Here is a 14,467-nt window from a genome sequence, read left to right on the forward strand (position 1 = left end):
TCCAACTGCGCGCTTGGCGCCCTACGCGACCACCAGCCCGCGCCCTACTCGGCAGGTGAGCGCAGCCCCGGCCCAACCCTCCCTCCAATTCCTGCAGAATCCCCGGGTCCGCTCGCCAAGTGAATGCGACTGTCTCCCTCAGCCGCCCCCATTCCTGCCTTGGCCAGACCCTCTGATGCCCCGAGAGACCCCCAGAATACGAGAGGTTCTCCTTCGCAGGAATGAGCCTCACCCTCTCATCTCTCCTGTTCCTTTTTCTCGTTGCCAAATCTCTGTCTCGTGCCCTTCAGGTCAAGGAAATGGATCCCCATCCAGCTCTGGGCCCCTTACCAGGCCTTCCCCTCACCACCTGCAAAGACTGACCGCTAAACCTTCCCCTCACCACCTGCAGAGACTGACCACTAAACCTTCCCCTCACCACCTGCAGAGACTGACCACTAAACCTCTACAAGCCCTGGATCTTTGAAAAAGGCTCCCAGCTCAGCCCTGTCACCACTTATCACCCCACGCCGTCACCCCTGCCCCACAAGATGCATGACCCCCAGCAAGGACCTCTGCAGGCAGCTGAGCTGCCCAGACGGGAAGCTTCCTAGAGCCCCCCGTGGCCATCAGGCCCTTCCTGCCCTGTCTTGGACCCATGCTGCCTGGGCCCGAACCCTTTTGTAGCCACCAAAACCAGATCCCGTAGCCCGCAATAAAGGGGCCCGGGTTTTTAAGCCACTTGTATTTCCCCATTCCCCCACAGACTCTCCCAGCTAGAGTCCTGTAGAACATGGAAGCAGCTCCTGTATCCCCAAGCCTTTTGATCCAAGTCCCTGTCCAAACCCTCAACCTCACTGAGCTTCTCAGTCATCTCATCCCTCTGATTACAGTCCCAGCCTGCCTCATGGAATTTTATCTCCTTCCCTCCTGGGAAGACCACTGGGGACCCAAGTAGAAGACTGGGGCCTAAGGGCCAGGCACAGTGGCTCACGCCTGTAATCCCAGCATTTTGGGAGGCCAAGGCGGGTGGATCACTTGAGATCAGGAGTTCAAGACCTGCCTAACCAACATGGTGAAACCCCATCTCTAGTAAAAATACAAAAAAAAAAAATTAGCCGAGCACGGTGACCCACGCCTGTAATCCCAGCTACTTGGGAGGCTGAGGCAGGAGAATCGCTTGAACCTGGGAGGCAGAGGTTGCAGTGAGCTGAGACCATGCCATTGCACTCCAGCCTGGGAGACAGAACCAGACTCCATCTCAAAAAAAAAAAAAAAAAAGAAAAAAAAAAGACTGGGCCCCTTAGACTGGGAGCTGGGGGAGAGATACGAGAAATGAGAACCTGGATTTGGAGAAATGAGAACCAGGGTGGGGAGATTGGGTACCCTGAGCCAGATGAGGGTAGGGATTGGGAAGAGGGGAGACAGGCTCCAGAGATACAGGGTTTTGAGACCAGAGAGATGGGGATAAGGTACAGAGAGATGGGAGCAGAGGTGGAAGCACTGGAAATCCTAGGAGAAATGGGGACTCAGGGTTGGGGAGATAGAGATAACAATCAGGTGATGGGGACCAAGGAAGATTAGAAATAGAGATGAGGAAGATGAGAATACAAATGGGGTGCTGGAGACAAGAATCAGGGGAGATGGAGGCCTGGAGAGATGGGGCAAAGATGGAGATTGGAGACCTCTGGTGAATATGAAGACTTAAACCAGGGTTAGAGACAGGGAAGGGAGGTACTGTCAGAAACACTACCTATGGGGCGGTGGAGACTGGGATGGGTATAGGAAGAGAGTTAGGGGGCAGTGTTGGCTTTGGAGGAGATGGGACATGGAGAAGGTGCCTGGAGAAGAAGAAGAAGGGCAAAGAGAAGATGGAGGAAGTCTTCTCAATGGGCACAAAGAGAAGAATGGCCCAGAAGTGGAAAGTTGAAGAGAGATTCAAATGGAGGAAGATGACGAAGAGGAGAGGGGGACATCTAGGGGAGAATGAGGGTCAGGGGAGTGGGGCAGGATTGAAGAAATGAGGCTTGGGAAGGGGGGAGGTTGATGGGTGGAGGGAGCCAAATCTGTATACAGCTGAAAGCCGGTGGGATGGCTGGTGGTAGGGCTGAAAGGAGAGCCGGTGGGAGGTTCTCTGTTGCAGAGCCTTGGCCCAGAACTAGTTAGTGGGAAGCCTGGCAATGCTGATGAGACTTGACAGACATCCAGGGCCAGGGTAAACAGAGGGAGCAGACGGGCTGAGAGACAGGAGGGGAGGGCCGGAGGCAGGGGTTGAATGGGGGTGCAAGGGGAGGTGGAGGGAACAGGGCTTGGGAGGAGGGCGTTGACGGGGGTGGGGTGGGGGAGGGGGTGTCTTGGCTGGAGTATTGGATTATGCTTTCCCCTTGGCCGCTCTTGGGGCTCGGGTCTCCCTGATCTCCATCTGCCTTTATCCCGCGGGCTCCACTGAGTGATAGGGTGAACGCTCCGCCCCAGGCTGTTGGGACCAAGACGAGGGACCAGGCGAGGGACGGGGGAAGCATGTGATTCCCTCGGAGCTGGAAACAACGGGTTGAACTCTGCTTCTCACTCCCCTATCCTTGTTGCTCCCCCACCCGCCCTGCACACACCCGCAGTGCCCTACAAGTTCTTCCCAGAGCCGTCCGGCCTGCACGAGAAGCGCAAGCAGCGGCGCATCCGCACCACATTCACCAGCGCACAGCTCAAGGAGCTGGAGCGCGTCTTCGCTGAGACCCACTACCCCGACATTTACACGCGTGAGGAGCTGGCTCTCAAGATCGACCTCACTGAGGCTCGCGTGCAGGTGCGTATATGCACGTGTGTGTACGAGAGTGTGTGCCCATGGAAGGAGGAGACCCGATCTCCCAAGGTAGCTTCAGGCTACCTCCGCTCTGTCTCCCTCCTAGGGCAGAACGTTCCTAGAGATGCTTGAGAAGCCAGGAGGGAGGCCGAGGGGGTAGAGGGAGAGACCCAGGCGACCTCGGGGCCGAGCTGAGGAGTGGAGGGAGGCCAGTCAGCACCCCTGGGGTTCCTATCCCGGCGCTGCAGCTTTGAAAACCCGGAGCCCGGGAGGCTGAGTTTGTGGCAGGCACAGGACTGAAGAGAGCCGGGCTAGAGCAGACTGTTGTCTATTTGTACAACTCCGTGTACAGATGTTCATTTGGCCCACCTTGACTGGACGCCCTAGACAAAAGGTTTTCCTGGTGCCCTAAACTGCTCTCCACGGCCCTGGAACGCTCCAGGAGGGAAGTCCCAGAGCTTCCTAAAAGAAGGAATTGGGGGAAGAACTTAGGGTGAGGAGAAGGGAGGCAGGGTCCCCTCCAGGAGACCAGGAGTGCTGAGAGGCAGCGGAGTCAGCGGGTGAGTGGATCCCAGGGGCAAGAACCCAGGGATCTGGAGGCAGGGGCCAGTGGAGCGTGCAGAGGGCAGCGGGCTGAGTGCAGGAGGGCCGAAGGCCCCTCCAACTAGTAAGAACCCGGGCCCGGTTCTCTCCGAACCAGGATCTCACTCGAGCCTTGCGATCGCGGGCTGACCCCGTGCGTTCTCCGACCCTCGTCCAGGCTGACTGGCCCCTGTGCCCGCAGGTCTGGTTCCAGAACCGCCGGGCCAAGTTCCGCAAACAGGAGCGCGCGGCCAGCGCCAAAGGGGCGGCGGGCGCGTCGGGCGCCAAAAAGGGCGAGGCGCGCTGCTCCTCAGAGGACGACGACTCCAAGGAGTCCACATGCAGCCCCACGCCGGATAGCACTGCATCGCTGCCGCCGCCGCCTGCGCCCGGCCTGGCCAGCCCGCGCCTGAGCCCCAGCCCACTGCCCGTCGCACTGGGCTCCGGGCCGGGACCCGGGCCAGGGCCACAGCCGCTCAAAGGCGCACTGTGGGCAGGTGTGGCGGGCGGTGGGGGCGGCGGGCCCGGCGCAGGCGCGGCCGAACTGCTTAAGGCTTGGCAGCCGGCCGAGTCCGGCCCCGGGCCCTTCTCCGGGGTTCTGTCCTCCTTTCACCGGAAGCCCGGCCCCGCCCTGAAGACCAATCTGTTCTAGCTGCCAGCCTCTGGAGGCTCCGAGCCTGCCCCCAGAGACGTCCCTGCCCCTCCAGGACCTGACAGTCCCTCCCATCCTGGCCACCCACCTGGAAGTCCCCATCTGTCTCCACTCCCTACTGTCTCACCCCTGGGTGTGTCCTCCCTAACTTTGGAGACCAAGTCAGGGCCACTCTCGTCCTCACCCACCCTCTACCAGCAGAGCGGAATTCTTTTCACCGGGACCCCCTCCAGGAGAACCCCGGAGCCTCTTCTAGCTTGGCCTTCTTTGGATGCGGTACCACATGAGGCCTGTCCCTAACACAGTGCCCTCAAAGTGAAGGTCCTCAAGGAGGAGCGGCACAGCCCCCTTCCCTGGCTCTGCAGTGGCTGGGTCACCCCTTACGTTGGTGACCAGGAAAGTCTGCTGCCCCACCCCTCGGGCCCACCCGCCTTAACCCCACCCATACAGAGGCTGGTGGTTGCGGGATAGGTTGCGGGATAATCAGTGGCCACTGCCAATGCGTCCCTCACGTGTCTCCTCTCTTCCTTAGCCCGTGTGGCACAGAGGGTGGACCTGTTGGAGGAGTGGAGGGGCTGCCCAGGGAATGGGACAGAGGTATTTCCTTTCCCTAAATTTTTTGGTTGTCCTTTTTCTTTGAAAAACTTGTAATTTATTGAAGTTTTACTCAATCCAAATAAAACTTAATTTATTGAAGACATCACGCCGCAACCCTTCCGACTGCCCAGGAGACTGCCTGCAAGACCTTGTCCCGGGCTGAGACCTGCGAGGAACCTCCCTCCCCAAGCCCGCCGCCATGCATCCGCAGCGCAGGGCAGCACGGACAAGGAGACAGAACTAAGCAAACTGGCACTTTATGGCTGAGATCCTGCCCCACCCCAACTAACCCCAATAATATTAAGGTGCCCTCCCTCCCCAACCCACACAGAACAGTTTAAATAAACCCCAGCCCGGTCCTCGGGCTCTTCCTTCATTTCCGGACGGACACCCGCCCCCACCTCCAGCGGGGGTGGGGAGGTCTTAGCGAAGCGCCTCCCATGTGGTTCAGGCCCGGTGGAAGGCTGCAGAAACACTGGTGAAAGTGGGGGCCCAGACGTACCCAAATGGGCCCCCACAGGTACCCCTGGGGCTGGGAGGCGGAGTCCAGTAAAAGGACAGCACCAGAGTAACCAGGGTCCTCGGTAACCATGGCAACTGACCTTCCGACCTGAGCCTAAAAGGCGAAGGGCAGGATGCCCTAATTAGGGCATTGCAAATGATTGGGCAGCGGGGAATGCTGATCCCCAATAAATAGGCAGAGACATACTCCCCTGACCCTCATAACTTTTCAACCCTGGGGCCATAGCTGGGCCTTGGTAGCAGGGAGAGACGCTGAGTTCACAGCTTCGTGGTGCCTCCGCTATCACTTGCTGAGCTGCAGGGTGTCCAGAAGGAGGCGCTTGTGAGCCGGGTCCTGCACCCCAGCCTCCTCCAAGTCCTCCTCGGTGATGTCACTGTGGAGTAAAACAGGCTGGGAAGTGAGATGGGCTAGGGGGTCCTGAGGGCCCCAGCTCCGCCCCCGGGGCCAGCCCCTCCCCCACCTGAGAAACTCCAGGTCGTCCCAGCCATTATGCACCAGGCCCTCCTCATAGCGCTCCAAGCCGATAGCCCGCAGCCAGGCGCCCATGCCTGCCTCGCCCAGCCCGCTGGCCCGCCCGCCCTGCGGGCACGGAGCCTAAGAAAACAGGGCATGTCAGGGGGAGCTCAGTGTCCCCCATAGAAACACCTGCAGACAGTCACATTCTGCTGCATGCTCTGGGGAAAAGGAAGGGAAAGGCTGGGCTGATTCATGTGTCTCCCAACTTCCCAGTGCTCGGTTCAGGGTAGCGGGGACACCATGAGAGCTGAATGGTGGAGTGAAAGGGTACCAGTCTGTGGGCAAGCACACTCCTCAGGCACAAAGACAGCCACCCTGCTCCACACACCTCCTCTGCCAGGTCTTCCTGGATGCTCTCCCGGATGCGGGGTGGAGGGAAGCTGAGGGGCCGGCCATAGTCCGAGGACAGTCCCCGGTGTGGCTGCAGCTCCAGGGGGCCTGGGAGGAGTGCTGAGCGTGCGGGCCCAGCAGGGGCGTAGTCCACCTCGCTCAGCGTCTTGGCCATCTGCAGCACCGAGCAGGACCGGTCATCCCCACCGGCCACTTCCCCCAGGAAAGTGCTGGCTGGTGAGGGGCCTGGGGGCAGTGGGGGCCTTGGATGGGCCTTGGGAGGCGGCGGGCCACGGGCCTCACCCCCCCCACGGCCCCGGACCACTGGCCCTGGTAAAGGATCCAGGCTAGGTGACAGGAAGATGGCTGAGTCCGGCAGTGGTGGAGGTGGAAAGTCTGGAGGGGGCAGCGTGCCTCCAGACTCTTCATCTGAAGAACTCCCCTCTCCCACCCGAGGTGGCCGGTGGCGCCCAAGCTGTGGAGCAGGCACTGTAATGGCCACTTTGTTCTTCGTGGCAGGTGGGACAGGGGCCCTGGCAGGCGAGGGTGGCTCCGGGGGCAGCAGCTGGTGTGGGACCCCTTCAAGGACGTAGTAGGCAGGGTTATTGAAGCTGTTCTTGGGAGGGGGGGCGGCCACCCCTTCTGGTTCAGGAGCTCCCTCTGGCTTCAACCTGGGTGTAGAAGCAGAATGACTCCAGGATCCAGGAACCCAGGTCTAAGGCAGTGGGAGCAGTGGAGGGAGAACTAGACAGGAGTCAGAAAGGCCCCTGGTCCTAGACTTTCTCATGACCTTGAGCACATCAGCTGCCCTTAGTTTCTTCATCTATAAAGGTCAGCGGGAGGATAACCCTTTGAATGGATAACCCTTGCCTCACTTGCTAAGATTCTTAGATCTTTCATATCTTTATCTGTAGCTGTGAAACCTAAGCTAAATGGTTCAGAATAGAGGTGCCAGAAGACAGGTCAAGTAAAGCCTCCAATGAGAGGCCAGGTTTGGAAAGCCTCTCGAGGCACCCACAGTCAATCCACTGCAGAATCTTTCTCAGAGATTCAGGTGGGTCTTATTCAAACCTGGGGATAAAACCCGGGTGACTGACAACAGCTGAAGATGAGTAAAAAAGCACCAACCTGTACCTAGGAATTTATGTAAGTTTAAGCAACCACTGGATATAATTAGAAAGCAAGCCTCACTTTCCCAAAGTGTGACACAGAGCACTAATTCCCCAGGACGTTAATAGTTACTATGTGGAAAATAAGTTTCCTGGCCCATTAAGTTTGAGAAACCATATTAAACAGAGCTGAAAAGAGGTTTCCTTCCTGTCCACATGCTCAGAGCTTTTGGTAATACTAATGTGCACTGGGAATGTCTAAGAAAAGAATCTAGAAAAAAGCATTTCCCAAACTCATTTGACCACAAACCCATTTCAAGTGGGGCCTCTTGCAGGACAGAGTTCCAAAGAAGGTACCCTGGGAAATCCCAGGCCGAGCCGTGTGCCTCCTCTAAACAGAAGGCTCAAGCTAGGTCTGTTTACATGGAGGGAGCTGTCTTAAAAACAATTTCAAATTCCATTTTTAAAGGCGGAATTGAGAGGAAAGGCTGACTGCTCCCTTTGACTCAGAGCCACACCTAAGGGTGGCCTGGCTGGCCAGAGTGGCCACAGGCATAAGGCTGTGGCACCTTCAACCACAGGGTAGCAGGGCACCTAAGCAGCTGACGATCCCCAATCCAGCCCTGAGACCCTGCAGGGGATAGTGATGGATAGAGGTGGGCAGGGGAAGCAGGGGCAGTGACAGGTTCCTCCTCTCACCTGGGGGTCAAGGGCTCCTCCCGGGGAGCTGCTCGGGGTGGGGCTGGGGGCCTCCCAGTTGGTGGAGGTTTCTCTGGTTCTTCGAATAACCTGGAGAGCGGGCAGGAGGCCTCTGTGAAGGCTGGCTTGCGGCTCCCTGACCTGCCAGGGATGCACAGGAGAGAGGAGATGAAGTGGGGTTGACCAGATGCCCCCAGGTGCCCTTTCATATGACATTCAACACAGCCCTAGCTCACCTGGGCTCCTGGATCCCTCGGGACACAGAGGGGGCTTTGCTCTTTGCTCCTGCCTCATCCTTATCAATGCTGATCCATTCTGAGGGGGCAGGAAGGGAGACTCAGAGGAGACCTGGGGTCCTGGATCCCACAGACACCCACGGGGCCTTCCAGCCCTTTCCCAGCTATGCCTTGGGGCAGACAATTCCCAGCTGTGGCTGCAGAACCTCCAGGTATCCCAGAGATTCCAACATGCCCCCGACACCCCAGTCCTGCCCTCCTAGATCTGTTCACACCACCCTATCTCATATCCCATTGAAGTCCCCACCGTAGAGCCGCTCACGGGTGCCCAGGCGCTCCGTGGGCACCCGCACCTTCATGGAGCCTCTGATATTGCCTGTCTCCTCGCCACGGTGGGACAGGAAGGTCAGGAACTGTTGGGCCGTGCTGCCAATCATGGACTTGAGTGCAACCACACATTCCCCTGAGGGGCAGATGGGACAAACCAGCAAATTACCAAGCCAATCTAGGCCCTGCCTGGCTTCCTGTTCCCCTCAGCACCCCTCACTCCTCACCATAGGATTCATAGCCATCCATGGACTTGACTGTGAGCAGGAGGTGCTGGTCCTGCAGGTACTCGATATCAGCCAGAATTGGTTTGAGCTGGGAAGCAGGGAGGCCCAGTGAGGAACAAAGCCCTGCCACTTCCTCCTGCCCCTCCCACATGCTGCCCCTGACACTACTCATTCTTCACCCTCAGGTCATCTGTGCTCACTCACACTCAACTCTTCAGAGAAGAGCCAAATCCTGAATGCAGAAGACACAGCCCTATACAGGCCTTTTACAGCACTTAGCATCACTGTAACTAATTCATTTTCTCAGTAGCTAACACAGGACCTGACATTTAGCAAAAGCTCAAGAAGCATCTCCTGAATGAACAAACTGCAACAAGGTTCCACACTCCCAGAATAAAGCAAAGGCCTTTATCCTCACTCATGCCCATATACACACACACACACACACACACACACATGCTCTGCTGGCCCCACACTCCCTCCCAGGCAGGCTCCTCAATAAACTCTTCTGCACCCCTCTCTGTGCCCTCACCCATAAGCAGAGGCCCTGCCCACAGCCTCACCGTGGGCAGCTGGCGTGAAGACCACTGCACTTTGAGGAAGTTGATGTTGTCACTGCTTTGGGCATCATTCTCAAAGCTCTTCTTGTATTCTGGGTGGGGGTGGGAGACACCCAACTGAGTACCACCTCTCAGCTTCCCTTCCCACTAAGTAGGGGGCTGACTGCACCCTCTGGCCTCCCATCCTCCTTGGCCCACACCCAGCCCCTGACCCGCCTCTGACCCTCCAGGCAGGTAGAGTAGAACTCGATGAAGAACTTGGTGCGGCTGGCTGTCTTCACAATGGCCTCGATGCTCTCAAACTCAATGTAGGCCTGGTCTGAAGTCTTCGAGAGCCCTGAGGGGAAAGGGAGAAGAGCAAACAGGAGGGCTGAGAGGATCATAGAGGAATGGGACAGAGAAGCAGGGCCCTGGGACATGAAATCAGGGGTCCAGAGCAAGGAGGCAGGGCCACCAACAGGGAAACTCCAGAGCCCAGACCCTGGACCAGAGCAAAGAGACAACCCAAGAATAAAATGCCCACTGAAGAGGATGCTGGGGACCAGAATGCCTGCGGGATTGCCACATGTCCAGGCATACTCAGGGACACACACGTGGGCCCAGACAGACACAGGCACATAGATACGTGTACACTCACGTATGTACACACACAAGCATGGGCACATAATTCTTGTGATGGCCCCAGCACACAGACACCCTGACACATCACACCTTGAGAAGCACTCCTGCACTCACTGGTACACACACCCACACACACACTTACATAGTCAAACCTATGTATATCCCGAGGCCACCAGCTGTGCCCACTCAGATTATGCCACATCCACAAGCACATCTGGAACAGTCACCTTTCTTGGAGATGAACTGGGAGGTAACTCCAACCTCAAATGTCCCAAACACAGGGGAGTGGTCACTGGTGACGATGTCATCAGTGCAACCTGGGGAGAGGCGATAGGAATGGGGACTCAGGGAGAATATTCCCACCCTCTGCACCCACCTCCCAAGGTTAGGGCAGAGTCCAGATGGTGACCACCCCAGATCTCCCATCACTCTGTCCGGGAGGCTCTGACCATAAGAATTGCAGATGATGTGAGTTTCAGGGTAGGATTTCCACAGAATCCGGTCACACCATGAGGGCACATTGGTCCGGACCTGGGGCAGGGGATGGCAGCATGGTTAGAGCTGACAGCTAGGGGGCTGCTTGGCATGGACCCCACTCCAGAGCTGATAAGTCCCCACACTTCTATTACAAGGGGCCCCAGCACCCACCTCCCTTCTCGGATCCTCACAATACCCAGGATCACCCAAAGGCCTCAGAGGGGCCATGGAGGCTGGAGTGGAAGCTGCAGAGACCCATACCCTTGACCCAAATTCTTGATTCATCGCAGGCCTGGGGTCCCCCAAGGCCCATGCCATTTTCTTGGCTCACCCCAGTTGGCTTCTGCTTGTGCCAGGCATATGTGTCCCGGGAACCCCGCTCATAGCGGTAGGTGGGTGGGAAGGAGATCTCCTCCTCACCTGAGGAAAGCAGGGGACAGGTGGGGTTCAGGGCCCTGATACCCAGGGATACTGCAAGCCTCCTAGCCCTCAGATCACCACCTGCCGGGCCCACACTCACTGAATCGAAGGAAGACCTTGTGCTTCTCCCGCTCCAGGTTGAGCTGGTCCACCCTGAGGAGGGGCTCAAACTCCTTCCTGCTGATGTAGTTCAGGATCTCCTGGGGTGCAGGATGCAAAGGCTGGAAACTTTCCTCCTGAGCCAGAGCCAGGGGTGATAGCCCATGTGACCCTTAGTCTCCCTACAGCCATGGCAGGGCCCTGCTCACACCTGGATATCCATGTCCAGGCGGTAGTTGAGGTCCCCAAACCAGAAGAGGTGTGTGAAACGCAGAGAGATGTCAAAGGCACTGAGCTGCCGGTCGCCCAGCGAGAGCAGCCGCAGGATGTCCAAGTAGTTCTGGTTCCTCCTAGGGTGAGGGGTGTGGGGTGGGGAGGGGTAGATCCCCAGGGTCAGAGCCAGAAGTCAGGGATAGGCGTAAAGGGAAGAAGTCTCAGGAGTCAGGGATGGGATAAAGATCCGGACCCCTGGGGACAAGGTCAGGGTCAGGAACAGAAGGGTCTTGAATTGGGGTAAGAGAGCAGGGGGTCTCTGGAGACAGGCCTGCGGGAGGGCCATGGGCTGGGATATGGGAGCAGGAACAGGCCTCAGGTGAACAGGATGGGTGTAAAGAGACCATGGGAAAGGTGCCCCCTCACCGAGCCGTCTTCTCATTTCCTGAGGTAAGGTGACAATTCACAAAGCCAAATGAGGTGCCATTGAACATGAAGGAGACTCCCACAGCCCCCTTGTTCCCTTTTAGGACAAGCAAGAGAGGAAGGCCTGGGTCACCCTCAGAGGGCTCCCAAGTCACACTTCTGCCTCTCAAAGCTGCAGTGAGAGGATCCTCCCACTGAGCCACCAGACGCTGTGACACGGGCAGGCCCCTGCACACACCCACACCTTCCCTGGGGGGGGTCCTCATTGGGCACACATGGTCTGTGTGGATGGCCTGAATCTGTCTGCAGGTGTGAGCAGAGCCCCTGGAGATCACAGGGGACCCCAAGGGTGAAACTGAAAGGCCCTGCAAATTCTGAGCAGAATCTCTCCTGGGAGAGCACCAGACTAAAAATCAGGAGACCTGGGCACAATGCCTGGCCCCACCACTTACTTGCTATGTGACCTTGGGCAGGTCACTCAACCACTCTGGGTTTGAGTTTTATCATCTGTGAAACGGGGGTAATTATCCTGGCCTTGCCTTCCCAGTGGTGCTGGGAGAGATTTGGAATATGAATATGCTTTTCAAAGTTCAAAGTACCCTATATATGGGAAAACTAAGATCACCAAAAAAGGGGAATACTAGGCTTGAGAGGAAGCAGAAGCCATGGACAGAGGGACGCTGCCACCCTTGGGCACCTGCCAGCCCCGCTTACCCAGGGTATTGGCAATGCCAGTCTTCACACTGGACGTACTGACGTGGCTGATACGGTTCTCGTGCTCTGGCTTGACCAGCACTGCCACCTTGATATTCCACAGTGATTGCATGGCAATCTGGGTAGAGAGTGCATGGTCACCACTGCCCTGCTGCACCCACTGCCTGCATTTCCCCCTGCACTGTAAATAGACTTTTTGTGTCCATCACAGGATAGGAAGGCTTGCCACCCCTCTTCCTGAGGGACTGGAGATAAATGGTTCCTCTCGTGGCATGAAGGACTCAGGTCAGATCTCCCAAAGGATATGCTCAGGGACCAGAGAAAAAGCCAGTGAAGCTGTGCTCCCGGGGTTGCCCATGAAGTCAAGTAGGATAGTTTGGAGGTGGTGTGTGAGGACAGGGGCCTGGACAAGATGACCCCCTCCTCACCGGGCGGTAATCCAGATCCGTAAGCTCCTTGAGGCCCCCGCGCAGTAGGTCCAGCCACTCGCGGTCACCCACTGAGTTCTCCTGGGTCCCAAAGACATAGATGTCATGGGGTATGGTCACTGTGACCTCGTCCAGGGTCTTCCCCAGACCCTTCGATGTGAACCAGGATGTCACAGTTTTTGGAGGTGGTACACTTCCTGGAGGTGAAGGGGGTAAGTTGGGTCTGGAGGGGTTAGGCACCTGCTCTGGAGCCATCCCTCTCTCCCGCCCCAGCCCCAGCCCGGGCCTGACCCATGTTCCAGGTGCCTATGAAGATGGAGATCATGTCCGGCTCATCCTGCTTGGAGTGTTTGTTCTTCATGAGCTGCAGCAGCTGGCAGAAGGCCTCCCGCTTCTGGGGGGACAGCAGCCACTCAGGGGCAGGTAGGCATCCAGAAAGCCCCCCTTCCAGAGGGATACCCTGCCAGTTGGCTCATGTCCATGAGGAGAGGGTCTGTCTGGTTCTCCACTGTATACCCACTGCTCAACCACCCGTTCTCAACACCCTCTACGCTGTCAGACCCACCCTTGCCAGGAGGGATGGCATGCCTACATCATGTGTTCCCTCTCTTCCCATCCAATGGGAAGCACCCATGTGGGGGACTCCCGCAGTCCCCAGTGGCCTGGCCCAGCCTGCTGCTCACCCGGGCACTGACAAAGATGAAGTCCTTGCGCTGAGTCCGGTCCTTCTCCTTCTCAAACACAACACCCAGCTTGTTCTGGACACGCTGGGACTTAATGAGCTGGCGGACTAGGGCATGGAGGACGGGTCACACAGGCCTGTGCCCCTGGGCCAGGGGCTCCACCCTGCCCACCCCTCCCAGGTCTGGCCCTGGCTCACTGCGGTCGTGCGTGAAGGTGGTCCAGTCCTCCTGGGAGTCCCGCTGTCTCCGCAGCAGCACCAGCCGCCCACCCTCCACATCTACGCTCAGTGTGAACTTCTGCGACTTCCCAATCTTGGTCAGGTCACCCAGGGTCACATCTAGCTTCACCTGTAGGCCAGGTGGGGAGGCTGCTGACAAGATCTTGGAGCAGGCAGCACCTTGGTCACCTCCAACCACCCTTTGCCCTGTGAGGCCCCACTGCCATGTACCTCAAAGGCCTGCACGGGGATGGTCTTGGCCTTACGTGTGGATGGCTGCGGAGCCGGGGGTGCTGTGGAGCTCATGTCCTGTAGGGCCTTTAGGGCCTGGAGGGAACAGGGCAGGGTGGGGCCAGGGGACACACTGAAGGCTGGGGCAGGGAGGGGCACAATTGACGTTGGGGCCAATGTTAAGTTGCAGACTCAGGGTTGAGATCAGTGCTAGGCCAATGACAGTGGCCAGTGAATTGGGGGTCAAGGGTCAGAGGTCATGCTACCTTCTTCTGGATGCCTGACAGGAAGTCCTTTAGCACTGACAGCTTCAGCACCAGACTCTCTAGTTCCTGCTCCCCTGTCTGTGGCAGGTTCTGGCGGGGAGGAAGAACCAGGCTTGTACATGAGTCACCTACACAGAGCCTCCCACCCAGCTCCAGAACACGAACCCACCTCCCAGAGGTCTCCCTACAATCCTACCTGCTGCTGCAAAAGGCGGGTCACCATGGGCGAGCTCTGCTGGTCAAACACCTTGGACAGGATCTCCAGGCCTGACAGGACTTTGTCCACCTCACTAGAGGAGGCATCAGATCAAAAGAACCCCCACCCCGGCCTAAGTATAGGGAAGGGGGCACTGGGTGTAGCCTCCACCTCACCACAAGGATGAAGGGTACTGGTGAGGAAAGTCAAGAGGTAATGGCTAGTTCACTGTTCAGGGTCAGAGATCAGGGCACCTGTACAGCCAGGAAGCAGGTGAGGACAGGTCAGAGGTAAGGGTGTAATACATGGGGTTGGATGTCCCAGATACCTGTGCAGCC

At 57.7% G+C, this 14,467-nt stretch overlaps 2 protein-coding genes across 2 annotated transcripts in view; one reads left to right on the forward strand and one right to left on the reverse strand.

Annotated features, from left to right (window-relative positions):
- PHOX2A (paired-like homeobox 2a) lies at positions 1-4,713 on the forward strand (the record flags this gene model as incomplete). Its single annotated transcript, XM_011993729.1, has 3 exons — positions 1-55; positions 2,595-2,782; positions 3,564-4,713. Coding segments are annotated over 3 exons (693 nt in total), but the record flags the coding sequence as incomplete, so codon positions are not given.
- The window catches only part of INPPL1 (inositol polyphosphate phosphatase-like 1), a 10,936-nt gene continuing 1,143 nt past the window's right edge, over positions 4,675-14,467 (reverse strand). Inside the window, 24 exon segments of the mRNA XM_011993662.1 lie at positions 4,675-5,506; positions 5,594-5,727; positions 5,978-6,067; positions 6,070-6,650; positions 7,788-7,928; positions 8,024-8,102; positions 8,331-8,486; positions 8,578-8,665; positions 9,141-9,229; positions 9,361-9,474; positions 9,986-10,075; positions 10,208-10,289; positions 10,567-10,655; positions 10,756-10,855; positions 10,966-11,104; positions 11,394-11,490; positions 12,108-12,225; positions 12,536-12,732; positions 12,827-12,929; positions 13,219-13,325; positions 13,416-13,566; positions 13,668-13,763; positions 13,934-14,023; positions 14,130-14,223. Coding sequence (XP_011849052.1) covers positions 5,639-5,727; positions 5,978-6,067; positions 6,070-6,650; positions 7,788-7,928; positions 8,024-8,102; positions 8,331-8,486; positions 8,578-8,665; positions 9,141-9,229; positions 9,361-9,474; positions 9,986-10,075; positions 10,208-10,289; positions 10,567-10,655; positions 10,756-10,855; positions 10,966-11,104; positions 11,394-11,490; positions 12,108-12,225; positions 12,536-12,732; positions 12,827-12,929; positions 13,219-13,325; positions 13,416-13,566; positions 13,668-13,763; positions 13,934-14,023; positions 14,130-14,223 — 2,980 coding nt within the window. The 3' untranslated portion in view covers positions 4,675-5,506; positions 5,594-5,638.

This window comes from Mandrillus leucophaeus, unplaced genomic scaffold (assembly GCF_000951045.1).
Source record: "Mandrillus leucophaeus isolate KB7577 unplaced genomic scaffold, Mleu.le_1.0 Scaffold432, whole genome shotgun sequence".
NCBI classification, from domain to species: Eukaryota; Metazoa; Chordata; class Mammalia; order Primates; family Cercopithecidae; genus Mandrillus; species Mandrillus leucophaeus.